This window comes from Galeopterus variegatus, unplaced genomic scaffold (genome assembly GCF_000696425.1).
Source record: "Galeopterus variegatus unplaced genomic scaffold, G_variegatus-3.0.2 Scaffold7036, whole genome shotgun sequence".
Taxonomy (NCBI): Eukaryota; Metazoa; Chordata; class Mammalia; order Dermoptera; family Cynocephalidae; genus Galeopterus; species Galeopterus variegatus.
The window spans coordinates 20,820-41,114 of NW_007733147.1; the positions used below are offsets into that span (position 1 = coordinate 20,820).

Sequence of the window (20,295 nt, forward strand, 5' to 3'; positions counted from 1 at the left end):
TTAGTCTGTTTTGTGTTGCTATAACAGAATACCTGAAACTGGGTGATTTATAAGGAAAAGAGGTTTATTTGGCTTACGATTCTGGGACAGCTGCATCTGGCATGGGCCTCAGGCTGCTTCTACTCATGGCAGAAAGTGGCAGGCAGCCAGCAGCTACAAGTAGATCACATGGTGAGAGGAAGCAAGAGAGAGAGAGGGGAGGTGCCGGGGTCTTTTTAAACAACCAGCTCTCACGGGAACTAATAGAGCAATAACTCACTCATTAATCGCCTCTCCCCCAGGGAGAGCATTAATCCATTCATGAGGGATCTGCCCCCATGACTCAAACAGCTTCCAGCACTGCCACACTGGGTATCAGATTTCCACATGAGTTTTGGCAGGGAGAAGACATCCAAATTCTATCATTCCACCCCTGGGCCCCCAAAACTCATGTCACTCTCACATACAAAATACAATCATTCCATCCCAACAGTCCTAAAAGTCTTAGCTTGTTCCAGCAGCAACTTAAAAGTCCAAAGTCTCATCTGAGACCAAAGGCTAAATTCCTTCCACCTGTGAACCTGTAAAAATCAAAGACAAATTTATCTACTGCCAAGATAAAATGGTGGAACAGACATTGGGTGCATGTTCCCATTCCAAAAGGGAGGAATAGGCCAGAAGAAAGGAGAAATAGGCCACAAACAAGTCCAAAACCCAGCAGCACAGACATTATGTCTTAAAACTCCAAAATGATGTTCTTTGACTCCAACTCCTGCATCCTGGGCACAATTGGGCATCTGGGCCCCCACAACCTTGGGCAGCCTCGCTCCCACAGCTCTGCCAGGCATGGCCCACTGAGCAGCACTGGTGCCTGTAGCTTTTCCAGGCCGGAGTTGTATGTTATCAGTGGCCTTACAGATCTGGGGTCCTGGCAGCAGCCCCACTGCCTTGGCTCTACTAGACATCTCCCTGATGGGGGCTCTCTGTGGGGCACCAACCCCATTTTTCTGCTCAGCATCACTCTAGTAGATGGCCTCTGCAGTGTCTCTGCCCCTGTGGCAGGTCTCTGCCTGGGCCCCCAGGCTTTTCCATACACCCTCTGGAACCTGCATGGCAGCCTCCACTTCTCTCACATCCTACCAGCCTGAAGACTTAACACAACATGGTCACCACCAAGGTTTCAGGCTGCTGCACGAACCACACTTGGAGCTGCTTGAGGCAGGGCTGCTTCAGCGAGAGCGGCTGGAATACAGGGAGCAGGTTCCCGAGGGCAGCTGTGCCCCAGGTCTGTCTGCCAGGACAACTCAGTCCTTGTAGGCCTCACACCTGTGATGGGCGGGGCACCCTTCCAGAATTCTCAAATGCCTTTAGGGCTTTTTCCCCATTGTCATCTGGCTGCCTCATCACCAAACTAATGTTTTTAGCAACCAGTTTATCTGCTTCACCCTTGAGCTTTTCTCCTGCTCTCCACTTCTCTACCACATGGCCAGGCTGCAAAGTTTCCAAATCTTTATGCTCTGCTTCCCTTTAAATTCTGGCTTTACATCATGCCTTTTCTGCCATAACTCAGCATAGGCTGTTAAAAGTAACCATGCAGCTTCCTAATGCTTTGCTGCTTAGAAATTTCTTTCTATCAGCATTCTGGTCACAACCATTTAACCAATCTCTAAAATGTTCCAAACATTCTCTCATCTTTTTGTCTCCTTCTAAGTCCTCCAAACTTCTCAAACCTTTGCCCATTACCCAGTTCCAAAGCTGCATCCACATTTTCGGGTATCTGTATACCAACACCCCACTCCTCTGTACCAATTTTCTGTATTAGTCTGTTTTGTGTTGCTATAACAGAAATACCTGAAACTGGGTAATTTATAAGGAAAAGAGGTTTATTTGGCTTACGATTCTGGGACAGCTGCATCTGGCATGGACCTCAGGCTGCTTCTACTCATGGTGGAAAGTGGCAGGCAGCCAGCAGCTACAAGCAGATCACATGGTGAGAGGAAGCAAGAGAGAGAGAGGGGAGGTGCCGGGGTCTTTTTAAACAACCAGCTCTCATGGGAACTAATAGAGCGAGAACTCACTCATTAATCGCCTCTCCCCCAGGGAGAGCATTAATCCATTCATGAGGGATCTACCCCCATGACTCAATCAGTTTCCAACACTGCCACATTGGGGATCAGATTTCCACATGAGTTTTCGAGGGGACAACATATCCAAACTCCATCACCCCACTAAGGGTAGAGAGATGGCACCATGTTGAAGGTGGAATACTAAAAGGGAAGCTCTTATATTACCCACAAAACACACTTTACAAAATAAATCATGGTCTCTACATTCAGAGAAGAATACATCTTAGGTAGAATGACAAAATAATACCCAGCCCTATAATAGGAGCCCTCTCCTATCAATCTCAGGTCTGCTTTGTGGGGCTCAGTCTGCCCATCATACAGCTACTGATTTTGACACAATCCCCTGGCACACCAAGGACAGCAGAAGTGAAGAGGATGAATATGAAAGCTCTTTCTTCTAGGAATAAATGCCTTCTACTCTGACTCACTCTTCTCTCTTGTCTGTTTCTCAGAGTATTAGAAGTTCTGAACCCCCAAGGCTTATTCAGAAGAAGTGTTGTGCTCTCAGACCTACATGCTCCCTAACTATGCAAAGAGTTGAAGGGCCAACTTTGCTTCCCAGTTACCCTAGAGATAGTAGATTTTATCTATAAATTCTGTTGATGGGGCTCATCCCATATTCTTTAGGTTCCATTCATTTATAAGACCTTGCTACTTTCAATGTGTCAAACCAGTTCTTTTCTTGCTGGCCAAGGAGGCTGAAATATATATTTTTTCAGCAGCCAGCTGGTACAGCGACCTGAACCCTCGACCTTGGTGTTATCAGCACCACACTCTAACCATATGACCTAACCTGCCAGACCTGCCTGAAATGTCTTATGGTGCTTTGCACAGTGTTGAAGGATCATGCAGGACTTCTGATTTTCATTTATGTTGCAGGTGGCATCAGGAAGCAAGCAGCTCATTGTTTCCCTATATAGCTGCTTATTAATAGTAAATGAAAGCATAGTTTGTACTAATAAAATACTACAGATTAGGCAATTCATAAACAATAGAAATTTATTTCTCACAATTCTGGAGGCTGGGAAGTTCAAGATCAAGGTGCCAGCTAGTGAAAGCCTGGTCTCTCTGCTTCCAAGATGGCACATTGTTGCTACATCCTTAGGAGGGGAGGAACAGTGTTGTCACAAGGTGGAAGGGATGGAAGGGGCATAAAGGGGCGAACTCCCTCTGTCAAGCTCTCTTATAAGGGCACCTAATCCCATTCATGAGAGCACTGCCTCAATCACTACCCAAAGGATACACCTCCCAATATTGTTGCATTGAGAATTAAGTTCCAATGTGAATTTTGGAAGGGATAAACACATTCAAACCATAGCACACAGCTTCCATAAATTGAGCCGTTCTCCTAAGTTAGGTAATGTTTCACATTACATCACTGATTTCAGAATAACTCTACAAATTAGGTATTTTTGTTTCCATTTAATATTTGAAAAAAAAAAATGAGACCCTGTTCAAAAAGAGTAAATGGAAGAATTAGGACTTGAATTCAAGGTCTAAGTTTATCACTAGTTGGTATTATAGATATTGAGTGGTGTTTCTTGGGTTTTCCTTTCTTTTTTAAAAATTTTTTTATTGAGCCGTAATTAGTTATGCATATCTGGGGGGGGGGTTTCAACGTTGACATATGTTGATCGAATCAATATTACCAGCATATATATTGTTACAAATCGTACTTATTCTTTATGCCCCTGGTCCAATCTCTCCCTATACCCCTCTCCCTCCTCCCTCCCACCTCTGATAACCCTAGATTTCTTCTCTCCTTCTGAAAGAGTAATGGTTACTCTGTTGATTTGTTGCTTGATGATCTGTCCAATACTGAGAGGTGTGTTCAAGTCCCCCAATATTATCGTAGAGCAGATGCTTCTTCTGTCCCTCTGGAATGGGCTTTGTGAAGAGAGACATCCTCTTCTTTTCTTTGGTCTATGCTGGTGACTCTCCTTGTGTCAATGTACTCCAGTGGCTGGTGGACCATCAGCATGGTGGTTGTGGTGTCTAGCCACTTTTGCAGCAGCTGTGGTTATTGTGGTGGCTGTGGTGGGCCTCCCACATGGAGGTGATGTTTTTGGCATGCTCCTTGGTGCTGGCAGTGTGCCTGGTTGTGTGTGGGGGGGTCCAGTCCCCAGCTTCAGACCTCAGGACTCTAGGAGGGCCCTGAGGCACTAGAGGTGTGCCTGGTTGTAGGGGGGAGGGTCCAGTCCCTGGCTCCATACCTCAGGTTCCCAGGTGGGCGCTGGGATGGTGGTGGTGTGCCTGGTTGTGTGTGGGGGGGGTCCGGTCCCTGACTCCTTACCTCAGGTTCCCAGGTGGGCCCTGAGATGGTAGTGGTGTGCCTGGTTGTGGGAGGGGGGGAAATCTGGTCCCCACATCCATGTCTCAGGTCCCTGGGTGGGCTCTGAGGTGCTGGCAGTGTGCCTGGGCTGGAACTTTTTGTCCTTTGCTTACTTCTAAAATGGTGGAGCTTTCTGTGGGGACCAGTACTTCAGCTCTGTGGTTTAGCTAAATTGCTGCTTTGCTGCTAATTCCCTAGGGAAGGCTTTTTGTGCAGCTCAGGTTTTAATGGTTGACCTTATAGGTGCTTCTGGCTCTCCAGGGACCCAGTGCACCTGGGTTGTGTAGAAACTCTGATCTGGGCCTGAGTCTTTTCATCAAACTGCATCCCATGCAATTCTATATTCCTGACCAGTCTCCTCTGAGTGGTCCTTCATTGATTGGGGTGCAGATCAGCTGTCCTTTCTGTACCCCCGTGTCCCCCTGGTGGGCCTGTCTCCCCCACTGCCTGTGCCGCAAACACTTCCCATGGGACAAGCCGTGTGCCAGTCCCTTGTGATGACTCACCAGCCTCTGATTGGCTCCTTTTTTTCAGTTGTTGTGGCTCCTCACTCCTGCGTGGGTCCACAGGAACACTATTAGTGGTCTTGCTGTCCTGGGGGCCACCAAGGCCCTCTTCTCCCCTGCCACCTCCAAGCAACTCCATCCGAAGGGCACAGCTGTGGCTTTTCCTGGCTCCTGCTCCGTGCGCTTTCCAGCTTCAGCCTTAAAGCAGCAGTGGCATGAAATGGTCGGAGTAGTTTTTTTCTCTCATTGTGGCTTCTCCCCTCTTCATGCACTCCGTAAGTCTCTCCTCCTCTTCCCCTGAGCTCTAGCGGCCCCAGCTTGGCTGTTGTTGTTTTTTATAGTTGTGCATTTGTTGAATTGTGGGAGAGAGTGATGCTGGGGACTATCTATTCTGCCATCTTGACCAGAAGCCTGGGTTTTCCTTTCTGAGAAGCAAATCTGTTCACCAGCTATGAAAGAGCAATGGCTGGAGTTCATGGTCAGCCTGGCAGCACTATCATACTACAGCACACTTGGGAGCACTGAAGCTACTATTGATGGCAAGGGGGATGGAGAATGGGATTCTGGACATGACACAAGGCTGAGAGGGACTTATGGGAACTAGTGAATGTGAAAGGGAGCAGTACTGGTGGCATCTGTGTCATGTTGTCAACCTGTCAACTCCTGTTGGCCACTGCACCCCAAGACAGAACAAGATCTTCAGGGATTTGTCAGTCTCCATGTCAAAAGAGATGCAATACATTGTGTCACTTCTTGTAACAACTGTGTCAGATTGGTCAGATGGCATCCCGAGGAACTGTTGTATTTTCTCCTGACCACAAAACAGTCCTGGAATATGATCATCACTCTCACATGTAACAGCTTCAGCAAGGTGGCAAAGCCATCTCTTTTACCTGTTCCTTGTTAGATTTTGTTAATGAGGATTTCTGCCTTCATGGAATACTCTCACAAGATATCTAATCAGAGCCCCACTTTAATTTTCTCCCAGCTTTTGGTGAAAATTTTCAAGGCCAAGTGAGTTTGCTTTCCTGTCTATAATCCGATAGCCAAACAGTCCATAAAAACTATGCCCCTATGGGCCGGCCCGGTGGCGCACTGGATAGTGCGCCGCTTGGGAAGCGCGGCGGCACTCCCGCCCGAGGGTTCGGATCCCACATACAGACCGGTTCCCGCTCACTGGCTGAGCGAGGTGCGGGAGCAACACCAAGGGTTGCGATCCCGTTTCCGGTCCCGGTCCAGTACGGGGGCGACACTGAGGGTTGCGATCCGTTGCCGGACACGGAAAAAGACAAAAAAAAAAAACAAAAAACTATGCCCCTGAAGAGTGTCTACATGTCTATTTTGCTACTCAATTCCTGTTCAAGAATTCACTGACTTCATTGTCTCTACTGCATATCAGGTATGGCTTCTAACTTATCTGCATGAATTTAACTCTTTATTACCTTTTGAGACATACTTTATCACATATTTTAATGTAATGGAAAATAATGTGTATTATATAATTATTGAATTCAGGGTTCAGAATATGCCCATTAAATCAAGTTTGTTCATCATGTTGTTCAAAACTTCTAAATTTTTATTAAGTTATTGGCTGTTTGATCAATCAGTTGCTGAGAGACATATTAAAATATCCCACTCTTTTAATGGATTTGTTTATTTCTGCTTGTAATTTTTTCAATTTTTGCTTTATGTATTTTGAGGCTATGTTACTATAAGGTGTCTGGGAGAAGACCCAATCTGGAAAGGCATCCTGGGGTCACTGTTGTGCTCCCTCCTGATATAGAACATACCATGTGAACGTGATCACTAGAGATTTCATCTCTAACAGCCTACTTTCACATTAAGTAGCCTTATAAGCTGACATAAGTCAACCCCTGTACATACCATGATTAGATAGACTAACTTACATGATTTCTGACCATAGTCCTATTTTTTCTCTCAGCTTTTAATGATCAGTTTCAAGGTCATTTCAAGTTTGCCTTTCCCATGTAGTCTGATAGCCTCCAAGACCATGTGATTCATGTTCAAAGGGAATATCTATATGGTTTCACCACTTGCAAATAGCAGCACTCATCCAAGTGCCTTGCCATTGACAAACTCATATTTAATAACTTACTGCCTTCCTCTTCCCTATCTCCTAGCAATTATAACTTTCACCTTCTCCACACTCCTGCGATCCCTGGCATTACCGATACTTGGCATCTTAGTCAGGACTGTGATGCCTTCTTGTTTCACCCATGGCATGTCCACGTTACCTGTTTAAGGAAGAAGCTGAAGGGACAATTCAATGCTGCCTTTCCAAAAAATAGAGGGAATCATCCCAGTGGATTTCCATCTCCAGTTTTCTTACCCCACACCAAAAGTTCTCTTTGTTGTAGTTCTTAAAGTCCACCAACTCTTCCCTTTTATGTGCTGCCTTTTGTTCCTGGCCTATTCCTCTCTCCCTTATTTTAATAGGCAGCAACTTTGAGTCCATCTGAAACAATAGGTGTGAGTGTGAAGACAAACACTTATTTTACTCTGCTTGGGCTGGTTTCCTTCCCTAACAGTGAGAAAAGCTCTAGGTGACAGTTTTATCTCCTGCTGTTTTGGAGTGCAGAATTTCCAATATTGGGGGACCCAATTCCTGGTGTCTGCAAGTATCTAAGTCTGTGAGTAGTTGAGTAGTGTGTAGGTACCTTATTTTTAAAAAAGTAAAACTAACCCTAACAAACCATGAACATATTATACATTTTAATGTTTTTTGTTTGTTTGGTTTGGGTTTTTTTTTTTTTTAATGTGAAGGCAGTGAATCTTCCCCCAAAATTAGATAAAGCAAATTACCTAAGTGCTTCCTCAAGTAGAAGGACAAGTGGGTCCCTTGGATATATTCATATCTACTTGCTATGCACCAATCTGGCCATCGGTTTGAGTCTACCTTTCCATGTTATTCTTGTCTATTGACCCCTGGTCAGGCCTCTGCATTCACTAACCTTCAGCATCAATGTGGGTGGCCCATCTTACATTCAGACTTCTGGGTTACATACAGACTAAGACTACTACTCTTGCAGAATCGTGTCCTCCAGCTTTAGCTGTTCCCTGAGAACTTCCCTCCATCTCCCTGTAAGATTGGTTCTTCCACTCCTCTAAGCTGCTATTCAAAGACATTCTTCTGAAGACAAGACTTTAACACATTCCCTCTTGCTCTTAGTTGTCCTCTTATACTTTCTAAGAGAAAACAGAATGTGTCTGAATGGGATTTCTTGATTTTCTACTTTTGCTGCCTCTGTTCATTCAGTTTCTCTCGAGATACACCTAGCTCAGCCTTCAGAACACTCTTGTATAATGCCAATTCCTCAGTACAGCTAAGTCTCTCTAAACGTAAAATAATTCTAAAAGTCTCTGAGTTCCTTAAAAAATTTAAAACATGATCCATTAACCACATGATTAGCCATATGATCCTGAAATCCCACTTTTGGGTATATACCCCAAAGAATTGAAAGCAGGGTCTCAAAGTAGTATTTGCACAACCACGTTCATAGCTATATTATACACAATAGCCAAAAGGTGAAAGCAACCCAAGTGTTTATTGATTGACAAATGGATAAACAACATGTGGTATTTACATACAATGGAATATTATTCTGCTTTAAAAAGGAAGGAAATCCTGTCATATGCTACAACACAGATTAACCTTGAAGACATTATGCTGAGTGAAATAAGTCAGTCACAAAAACACAAATACTTTATGATTTCACTTATATGAAGTATCTAACATAGTCAAATTCATAGAAACAGAAAATAGAATGATTGCTAGGGGCTGGGAGGATGGGAAAATAGGGAATTGTTTAATGGGTATAGAATTTCAGTTTGGCAAGATTAGAAAGCTCTGGAGATCGGTTACACAACAATCTGAATATACTTAGCTGTATATATAATATACTTAACTGTATATATAATATATAATATACTACAGAACTGTACCCTTAAAAATAGTTAAGATGGTAAATTTTTGTAATCTGTTCTTTACCACAATTTAAAGAAAAAAAAAGTACCTAGACCTCATATTTCTTTCTAGCTGCAACTTTTTAGAAGAAATTTCTATTGTCACTGCCATCTCTTCTTTACCTCCCACTCTCTTTTCAACCCACTGCCATCTGACTTCTGCCCTTACCATTCCACCGAAACTGTTCTTGCTAAGGTTTCCAATGACCTCTCCATATTTCTGGGCTTAGTATACTCAACCCAGGGTATTGGGCTCTGTTCTCCACTTCTTCCTGGAAGCTCACACCTTGGCTTCTGTGACACTTGCCTTGTTCTTTGCTGATGTCTTACTGACAACTTTGTTTTTAGTCTTTTTTTTCCCCCTGCCTCTTTTTCATAAATGGTTCTGTCCTTGGCCTGCTGCTGTTTGTGTCGTTACAGTTCTTTATAGTTTTATTGAGAAAGCTCAACTAAACCTCAAGTATCAGCTATCAAATTTATATCTCTGATCAGATCTCCCTCTAGCTGGTCAATTCTGTCTAAATGTCCCATAGGCTCTTCAAATTCATCTCCTCAAATTAAACTCATCATCCCTTCTCCTGTGTTTTCTAGCTCAATGATATTCATTCCCAAATCCTATTCTGAAACCTGGAAGTCATACTAGAATCCTAATTCTCTTTTATCCTCCAGTCCAAAAAGTCCGATTGATTCTAAGCCTTATTGATTCTCAAAATTCATCTCAACTGTCACTGCCTTAGTTTAGTTTTTCATCATCCACTGCCTTCAAGCTGGTCTCTTTGCCTCCAATTTTATCTTCCTCAAATTAATCTTCTACATCGTGTTAGATTGATCCTCTTAAAACTGAAGTCTGATCATTAGGCTGGTCTACTTTAAGGCCTTCAGTAGCTTACCATTGCTTTTAGGGTAAACTATCAGCTCCTTAATATACAGTATACAAAGGCCCTCTGCTCCCTCAAAGAATTATACATGACAGCACTCTTGCTCCAGCTATACTATTTTTGCAATTCCCAGCAAGGTGCCATGATGTTTAATTCAACAGTGCCTTTGCATGTGCTATTCCTTCTGCCTGGAGTGTCCTTCCCTACATGCTTGGCTAAGTGCCCTTCATGACCCAGCTTAGGTATCCCCCATTAATGCTCCCACAGCAAACGCATATGATGCTATGCTGTGATTGCCCTTTATCTCTTCCCTTGCTATATCTAGTTCTTCCGCGGCAGGGATTAAATTCTTCATTCCTACACTCCAGCCCCAGGCACCATGGCTGTTTGTGATTTACTCCCTGGTTTGGGGTGTTCGTGTGCGCTCGCGCGCGCGCATGCACGCCTGGTAAGTGAATTCAAATTTCTGCGGGGCACACAGTGCAGCGGGGACACGAAAATCGCATTATCTTAACTCAGGTTTTTCCCATGATCACCACCGAAATTCCTAAGCAGTCACTCAACTCCGATTTTTCCAGCAGCCCCGACTACGAAACAGCACGCCACCTCTGCGCCTGCGCGAGGCTAGTCGGGTGGGGCCAGCGACTATCTCCGGAAGAGAGAGGGTGAGTGTAAGCGTGGTCAGATGAGAACGATTCCGGTCCCGCCCGCCTTTCCAATCAACTGCGGAAGAAGTACGCAAAAAGGCACTTCTGGGAGGGTGAAGGCACGCTTGCTGGGCTGCAACATGGAGGCTACTAGTGGAACTGATGAGCCGGTGAGACGCTACTCTGGGGTCGGGTGAGTGGGGAAGTCAAGGTGGGTCGAGACTTGAATTCTTTACCCCCCCCCCCCCCTTTTTTCCCTTCTCAGGTTTCCGGGGAGTTGGTGTCTGTGGCACATGCTCTTTCGCTCCCAGCAGAATCGTATGGCAACGATGTGAGTATGACTCACCCACAGCTCCCACCCACCGAGCTAGCCTGGGATCTCTGCAGGACCTTCCACTAAATTATAACCCCGCGCCCTAATACCTTCTGCAGACTCTCTCCATGTCTGCCAGAAACCGCGCCTTTCAGTTCATTCTAGTCTTGGTCCACAGACACAGGACTAATGCCTGTGGAAGTGGTTGCCTAACTTTGCTACGCTTTAGAATCACCTCAGAAGCTTTTAAACATCCCGATGGCCAGGTTGTAGTACAGATCAGCTAAAGCAGAATGTTTGGAGGGTGGCAGCCAAGAATCCCTATTTTTTAAAGGTTCCTGATTGATTGCATTGTGCAGGAAAGTTGCACTGGCTTAAGGTGTGTCTGGTTTAGACCCTTAAGGAGAAAGCACATCATGCATTTTGAGAAACAAGACAAAGGGATGTGAGAATAGTAACAATACCCAAATAAGAATGTGATACATACTAGGTGGGTGGGTCAGGCTCTATGATCCAAAGAGTTTAGCTGAAGGAGAGACCCCTAAGGACCGAGGCAGTAGAAGACAACTTCACCGAAGAAGTGGGGCCTCGAATTGGGTCCTGAATGTGTAGGTGGACAAAAGACATGGATTGGCAGGTAGGAAAAATACATGGTCTAAGACATGGAGCTACTAATGCAAATGGCTTTTTCTTGAGTCAGTGAAATAGATTGGTGAAGTTGGAGTGGGAGATTCCAGTGAAACAAGTGGTGAGTGCTTAGTAAGACATTTATAACCTGGCCTGCTTCATGATACTGATTCATTTCTAGGTTTTATAGGATGGGGAATTGGCTATCTGATAAACACAAATGATGATTATGACATGCTACACTCTTAAGTGAAAAGTAGTTTTACTTCCATTATCTTTGTCTTCCTAGCACCTCAATGGTATAGGTGGGTATATTATTTCAGTTTTACAGTGATTTAACTCAATCCTGAGAAAGTGATTTATCTACTCTCTCCCACGCTTTCACTGGCTGTTGGGCAAAGATAGCTCATTGTGTTTATTATACCATGTAGGTAGCTTCTTTTGATTGTCGTAAGGACGAAAAAGAATTATATTGTCTAAATCTGTTAGTCCAGTTTTTATCTTTTGACAGTAACATCAAGTTTGATAGCTCTCTTGAGCATTAACTAGACATCCACAGACTTTCTTAATTTGTTGTTCAGTCATAGGATTTGGAAATTTCTGACCTGGCACTCATCACTCTTTTGCAGCCTGACATTGAGATGGCTTGGGCCATGAGAGCAATGCAACATGCTGAAGTTTACTACAAGGTGAGTTGTATGTCTTTATCGTTAAGCAGAATTAAACATGTAATTGTAGTATATGGTGCTCTGCTAATCACTGATCTCTGCAAATTAAGCAGTTGTGTTTTGGAGATAGTTTTTATTACTATAAGAGCTTGCCCACAGAGGACAGGGGAGTGGAGGTGAATTTGTTTTGATAGTGAGGAGTTCTGCTTCTTTGCCTAGTGTTGCATTGCTAACTGGCAAAAGGGTACCTGGCCCATATGTAGTAGGCACTTAATAAATGTTTTTTGAATGAATGAACAATCCACAAAGGTAGATAGACAGGACTAGGGCCAAATGGGCTAATTGCCAAACTGGCGGAAGGGACCGTAATATATTATGGCCCTTTAAAACTATGTCATGATTTTATCCAGGACCTAAGCTGTTAGTACTTCATAATGAAATCTTCTATCCTGAAAACCATAAGGGTTTTCTGGTGGGGGTGGGGAGGATGGAGGTGTAGTCAGTCAGAGACTAGCATCTGTATGTTGTTTTACTGTCTGGCAGTTGATTTCATCAGTTGACCCACAGTTCCTGAAACTCACCAAAGTAGATGACCAAATCTACTCTGAGTTCCGGAAAAATTTTGAGAAACTTAGGATAGATGTCTTGGACCCAGAAGAACTCAAATCAGAATCAGCTAAAGAGGTAAGAATTCTGTCTTAAATGTTACCTAGCATCTACAAACTGTTTTTGATTGTTGGTACATTTTCATACATTTAAACTCTTTTTGTTTGTTTTAAGGAAATGCGTAAAGAACTGAGGCTTTTTTGTAGTTGTAATCAACTAAGTTATGAAATGAATGTTTTTCTGGTTTATGTATTTTTCATATTCATTGTCTATTTTTTTTTTTCCTTTTTGACTTGGACATTTTAAATTCCCACCCACCGAGCCCTTTCAGGGGAGGAGGAATCAGTTTAAGGAGGTGGTTTAACCAGAAGGCTTGGGTGGCAGAGTGGCAAATAAGGTACCAGGATATTTTGATTCTCTGGATTTAAGTTCACGTGATCACAGGCTATGGGTAACTGGAAAACTTGTGTTTCTCACTGTTTACATGATTATCTTGTACTTTCACAGTGCACTAGCACTCTGATAGTTAGGAAAAAAATTTTCCTTGACAGTGGGACCTTGGTTAATGAAGAATGTAAACTGACTTCTGGTAAGCTGTTACTGATCCTTGGAAAATTGCCAGTATTGAATGGACTTTTAAAAAATCTAACTTTATGACTTTGGGCCAAATTCCTGTCTTTGTCTCATTTGTGTTTTAGTGGGGATGAGTAACCATTTTGGGCTGAGCTGGCCATTAACTTCAAAACAAAACAGAATCTAAGATATCGCATTTTAATTCTGTAGTAAAGGATTTAGATATTTTTCAGGTTAAAATATTGTCCTTGCTAGGAAATAGTCTAAAGACACAATAGAAAGCACAGAAACTCACTAACTAGCAATCACCTCAATCCTAGTTTCTTCCACTATGGTTATTTTCCTTACTGTGGAAGTGTGAACCACTCTCGAGGCCTGAATATATCAGCCTCTTGCATTTGTCAGTTAAGGCATCGTTTTTTTCCTTTATAGAAGTGGAGGCCATTCTGCTTGAAGTTCAACGGGATTGTAGAAGACTTCAACTACGGTACTTTGCTGCGACTAGATTGTTCTCAGGGCTACACTGAGGAAAACACCATCTTTGGTGAGTTCCTGGCCTCTGGAATTGTTTCTGTGTAAGGAGAGAGCAAGGAGTCTGGTTTTACTGATGAATCAATGACATGTATAGTTAGGTTGGAGATCATCTTCAAGTATTTTTAAAGATCATCTTGCTGTTTCTTAAGTAACTGTAAGATAGTTAAGTATTTTCAGTCTCCTTAATATGAGATTAGAATTCAGGATTTCTGAAGCTTATGACTGTACTTGAATGGTTTGCATGTTAGTTCAGCTTTGTCAATAGATTTACAGTAGATTTAGGGAACTGAGACTAATACAATAATCAATTCTATTCACATTCCAGCCCCCAGGATACAATTTTTTGCCATCGAAATTGCTCGGAACCGGGAAGGCTATAACAAAGCAGTTTACCTTGGTCTTCAAGAGAAAGAAGAGAAAGGAGCCAGCAATGGAAGAGAGAATGGAAGCAAGAAAGGAGCTGACAGTGGAGAAGAAGAGAAAGGAGTCACCAGAGAAGGAGAAAAAGAGAAAACTGACAAAGGAGGAGAAAAAGAGAAAGACACTGGCAAAGAAATCAACAAAAATGGTAAAATAGCTATGTAAGGTAGACAGGGAACAGCACTTTTGAAGCTGTGACTCAGACCCTTTTGGTTAAATTTATGTCCCTGTGGAATTGAAGGACACTCAGAAAGACATCTTTCTAGCCATATAATCAGGAGCTGCTCTGGTTGTTCTCTTGTGTGAACTGGCTTAAGGACTGTTAGTAGGGTCTTAGTCGATTATTTCTTGACCACTGGTCAAGTAAGAAATCTTATAAATAAATTTCTTTTGGTTCTTATGATTCTATTTGTGACTGACTTTTAAAAGGTATTTAAATTCACTTGACGTTTTTAAATATAATCTCATTGCCATGTCTTATATAAAGTGATTTATGCCTGTTTCTTAATTCCTGTCACGGTTTCTTCTAGCAAAGCTCTTTCAACCTGTTAAGTTGTACCTGGTGTTAGCATTAGAAGTCCTTACATAAGAATTGACTTTTGCCCTTTGAGTGACTATAGCTCTCTGATTTTCTTTGCTATATCTAACAGAAGATTTGATAAATACTCTATGGGGATAACAGCAGCAGCTTGAACCTCTCACATTAGTGTACTCAGCCCAGTTCATATTAGAGGAGCAAGAAACTGGACCTGCTTTAGTACTTGCTTCTCTTTTGGTAGCCAGGTTGTTACCAGAAAGCTAGCAAAATAAATAAATGTAAAGTCTGATAGAGTGGCTTCCCTTTTATAATGGTATGGATAATAGCATACATTTGTATACTCACACAAAATGAATATATTTTTAAATGATATTCTGTCAGATTCCAAAAATAGACATTGATTTTATATAGTTTTGGAGGGGATGTTTTCTTCTCATCTAATGCTTTTTAAGAGTGCATGCTTCAGTTATCTTTATATGTGTATAAAGTTTGGTGCATGTCCCCATAGATATACTAAACTTGACTGCTGAATCTAATTAGAGGAGACCACAATATTTATAGTAAATATGAGGGTACTTCAAAAAGTTTGTGGAAACATGGAATTAAAAGATAATGCAAATCTTTCCATGAACTTTCTGAAGACCCCTTTGTACAGTAAATACTATTACAAGTCTAACCACAGTGTGATCATGCAAGAAAAGATTTACCAGAGCAGAAAGGAAAAAATGAGGCTCCCCCCCCCAGTAGACATAGGAGAAAAATAAAATTTAAAATTAATTGATGAGTTGTGGCCTAGGCAAGAGCTGAACTAGAGATGCACTCAGCAGCAACAATTATGCACAAAGCTAATAGGTTTCTCCATGAATTCTCCTTGGCAAATTCTTAAAAATATTTAAAATATTTTTTAGGGTTTTCATTTTATAAAATGTGTTTTTAAAGGAGTCTGAGAATGTTAAACACTTAGGCAGACTTTGTTATTAAGAACCTCATTTACTGTATTAACTTTCTCTAGTTCATACATTTTTAAGTATCCACAAATGTGGCAAGATTATTGGCCACATACAATTATGCCTTTGATGGCCTTTTCTAGGTTGCTCACCAGCAGGACAACTGGCTTATTGACTTTTCTGCAATCAACTTTGCAGAGAACAAGAAACCTACAGTTGAAAGTCCAACTGCTTTAAAGCAAGAGGCATCTGTTCAAGGACAGGGTGATGAAAACTGGGGAAAAGGAGGGGAGTAAATACACAGAACATCTTAGCTGCACTATAAGAGGCCAGGAGTCCAAGGTAGCATCCAAACTTAGAGGGGAAGGAGTGGGCGAAATGGTGCTTTGGTGCAGTAGACAATTCTTAAGATGGCCCTGAGATTCCCACCCCCTGGCATACATGCCTTATATAATTCCAGCCTGTTCAGTGTGGGCAAGACTTGTGAATATGAAGAGACTTTATTCCTGTGATCAAGTTACTGATCATTTGACTTTGAGTTAATGAAAAGGGAGATTTTCCTGGATGGGTCTGGCCTAATCAAGTGAGTCCTTAAAAGAGACAAGAAGCAGCAGCAGCAGATGTTTTGTTGGCCTTGAGGAAGAAAACAGCCATGTTGTGAGAGGAGGGGGCCATGTGGCAAGGACCTGAGGGTGGCCCTCTAGGGGTTGAGATTTTTCCCTGGCTGATGGCCAGCAAGAAAAGGAGGATTTCATTTCTCAATTGCAAGGAATTGAATTCTGCCAACAATCAGTGAGCTTGTAGAGGACCTTGGGCCTCAGATGAGATTGACACTGATTTTTTGGCTCTGTAAGGCTGTCAGCAGAGGACCCAATTAAGCTGTACCTGGTCTCCTTAACCACAGGACTGTGAGATAATAAATGGGTGTTGTCTGAAGCGACTAATTATGTGGTAATTTGTTACAGAGAAATAGAAAACTACTACAGACTTTGAATTTGAAGTGGAGTGCTGCTGTAACAAATACTAAAGTGTGTAGTTGGCTTTGGAATCAGGCAGTTGTAGGCTGGAAGAATTTTTATTAGGAGTGTGATAGAGAAAGCCTAAATTGCCTTGAACACACTGTCAGTAGAAATAAGGACTTTCAGGATGTTGCTGGTGGGAACTCAGAAGGAAGTGGGGAACATATTGTAAACTGGAGAAAGGGAGATCCTTAGTAGGTGATACAGCATTGTAATTAGAGGCCAGGTAGTTTAAGGTATGAACCCTTGTTCTGAATTATTTGGGAGATGTTATCATGGCAGGCTTAATATAGTGTGTAAACATCTGTGATTTATTAAGAACGTGGTACTATTCCAGTTATTTATCTCCATGACATCTTTTTGGAGGCAGGAGAAGGGCACAGACTAAAATTTGCATTTACAGAAGGAAAAACTGCAGCAACTTTTAAGTATTAAGTGACCGAATTTGTGGTAATTTGTTACAGCAGCAATAGGGAATTAGTAAAGAAGGCATACCAAGCCCTACTCAAAAAGTAGAGACTTTCACTGCACTGCCATTATTTTGAAACTATAGTTTAAATACAGCGATATGTTGTACCAGAGGATTAGAAACATGAACTGCACCCAGAGTGAGCTTGAATGATTTTAAACCATTTTGAACTTACTTTCCAAAGGAACTCCTGTAGCTGAGTCTCTGTGTGTTGGGCGATAATGGTATAACTGAGAATTTTCTAAATTTTCTAAATACCTCTATGTATTTAGAATGCTACAATGCTTATTAATGAAAATGTGCTTATTTAAAGCTTACCTATAAATAAAACTCAACAGTAACTTCACTAATTGTTCAGAACTTGAACCAAGAAAATATTTTTCTGGGGAGGAGTATTCTATCATTAACACTGTTTAAAATTGCTGGAGTATGGTGATAATTTAAACAGAAGTTTATATTAGTTTTTTTAACCATTTAAAAATTTCTACAGATATTACATCTTTTTATTGCCTGCACCCAGTGTGGACAATTTTCACCATCCAACCTTGATACACCACTGTTGTTCTCATATATTCTTTATTCAGATAAATAGTATCTTAACTGATCAAAGTAAAGGCATGTGTGAATATTATGTGAATGGTCATTTCTCCATGTCTGAATGTTTCTATCTTTAGAATTATGGAAGCATTACGACAACACATTATTGTTGGTGTCCTGAATTGCACTGCTTTCACATGACCATATGACTGGCTAGTTTTAAGTTTTCTCTGCTCTACACAAAGAAATCCTCAAGTATAAATTGCATCTTCTTGAAGCCAGTATTTATGTTTTTGTTTTATAAGTTGAAAAACAGAGATCCAAAGTCATAAATTTGCACTCCATCATATAAATGGTAGTGTCAGCACTTAAATCCGTGTTTTTGATTATGAATCTCATTATTATTTCACAATGCAAGTTCCCACTCTATTAAGCTTCTTGCTAGAGTAGAGACAAAAATAATTTTGGTGAGGAATTGAAATATTTAATAGTCATAAGTAAGAGCATTATATTAGGTAGTGATGTACTGAGCGAGTTTAAGCTCCTCAAATTTTTCAAGCCCTCTTTTCTGCATTTTTTCTTCTGTCTATGCAAGAGACATTCCTTGTTGTATATGCAGCTGAGACTTGTTTAAAAAGCATTATACCTCCTCCCCAAAAAAGCATTATAGGGTACAAAGTTTCAGTTAGGATAAATATGTCATGGAAATATATTGTACAACATGAAGACTATAGGTAATAATAATGTATACTTGAAATGAAATTTTCTTTTCTTTTCTGTTTTTAACGATGACCGGTAAGGGGATCTTAACCCTTGAGTAGGTGTTGTCAGCATCACACTCTCCCAAGTGAGCTAACTGGCCATACCTAATTAGGGATCCAATAACTGGCTGGCCCCTTATACTTGAAATTTTCTGAGAGTAGATCTGAAATGTTTTCACCACAAAAAAAAGATGATATGCATGTGAGGCAATGGATATATTAGGTAGCTTGATGTAATCATTTCACAATATACACATACATCAAAACATCACATTGTGTACCATAAATATATAGTTTTTATTTGTCAATTAAGCCTTAATAAAGCTGGGGGGAGAAAAGAAAAAAAAAAGAAGGCAACAATTATCTACAGGCATACTTGCGTTATTGCATTGTGCAGTAAAGCAGTTTTTACCAATTAAATATTTGTGCCAACCTTGCAAGTCTATTGGCGCCATTTTTCCAACAGCATGTGCTTACTTCATTTCTCTGTATCACATTTTGTTAACTCTTGCAATATATCAAATGTTTTCATTATTATATCTGTGATTAGTGATCTTTGATATTATTATTGTATTCATTTGGGGCATGCTGAGCCATGCCCATAGAAGCTGGCAACCTTAAAGGACAAATGTTGTGTGTGTCTGACTGCTCCACTGACTGGCTGTTCCCCCATCTCTCTCCCTCTCCTCAGACTTCCCTATTCCCTGAGACACAGCAATATTGGAATTAGCCCAATTAATAATCCTACAATGGCCTTTAAGTATTCAAGTGAAGGGAAGAGTTGTACACCTCTCGTTTTAAATCAAAAGCTAGAAATGATTAAGCTTAGTGAGGAAGGTATGTCAGAAGCTGAGACAGGTCAAAAGCTAGGCCTCTTGTACTGAACAGCCTTGTTGTGAGTACAAAGGAAAAGTTCTTAAAGGAAAGTAAAAGTGCTACTCCAGTGAACACATAAATGATAAAAAAGCAAAGCAGCTTTATTGCTGATATAGAGAAAGTTTTAGCGGTCTGGATAAAAGGTAAAGCAAACTTACAATATAAACTTAAGCTGAAGCCTAATCCAGAGAAAGGCCCTAACTCTCTTCAATTCTGTGAAGGCTGAGAGAGATGAGAAAAGTTGGAAGCTACCAGAGGTAGCAAGTGCTGATGTAAAAGCTGCAGCAAGTTATCCGGAAGACCTAGCTAAGACAATTGATGTAAGATGGGTCCACTAAACAACAAATTTTCAATATAGGTGAAACAGCCTTATACTGAAAGAAGATGCCATCTAGGACTTTCATAGCTAGAGAGTAGAAGTCAGTGCCTGGCTTCAAGGCTTCAAAAGACAGGCTGACTCCCTTGTTAGGGGCTAATGTAGCTGGTGACTTTTGTTTAAATTTACCATTCAACAAATCCGAGGGCCCTTAAGAATTATGCTAAATCGACTCTGCCTGTGCTCTATAAATGGAACAACAAAGCCTGGATGAAAGCACAGTTATTTATAGCATGACTTATTGAATAGTTTAAGCCCACTGTGGAGACCTGCTGCTCAGAAAAAGAAATTTCTTTCAAAATATTACTGCTCATCAGCAATGCACCTGGTCACCCAAGAGCTGTGAAGGAGACAAACAAGAAGATTAATGTTTTCATGCCTGCTAATGCAACATCCATTCTTCAGCCCAAGGATCAGGAATAATTTCAACTTTCAAATCTTATTTTAAAGAAATACATTTCATAAGGCTATAGCTGCCATAGACAGTGATTCCTTTGATGGATCTGAAAATAGTAAATTGAAAACCTTCTGGAAAGGAATCACCATTGTAGATGACATGAAGAACATCTGTGATTCATG

General features: G+C 41.4%; 1 protein-coding gene across 1 annotated transcript; it reads left to right on the plus strand.

Moving 5' to 3' along the window:
* The first annotated feature begins 10,421 nt into the window (after nt 1-10,421).
* Nucleotides 10,422-15,017, plus strand: PBDC1 (polysaccharide biosynthesis domain containing 1). Its single transcript, XM_008591562.1, has 6 exons — nt 10,422-10,622; nt 10,718-10,783; nt 12,022-12,081; nt 12,604-12,744; nt 13,672-13,783; nt 14,099-15,017. The coding sequence occupies exons 1-6, from the start codon at nt 10,491-10,493 to the stop codon at nt 14,356-14,358; spliced, it is 771 nt and encodes a 256-aa protein (XP_008589784.1). The 5' UTR covers nt 10,422-10,490; the 3' UTR covers nt 14,359-15,017.
* The last annotated feature ends 5,278 nt before the right edge of the window (nt 15,018-20,295 follow it).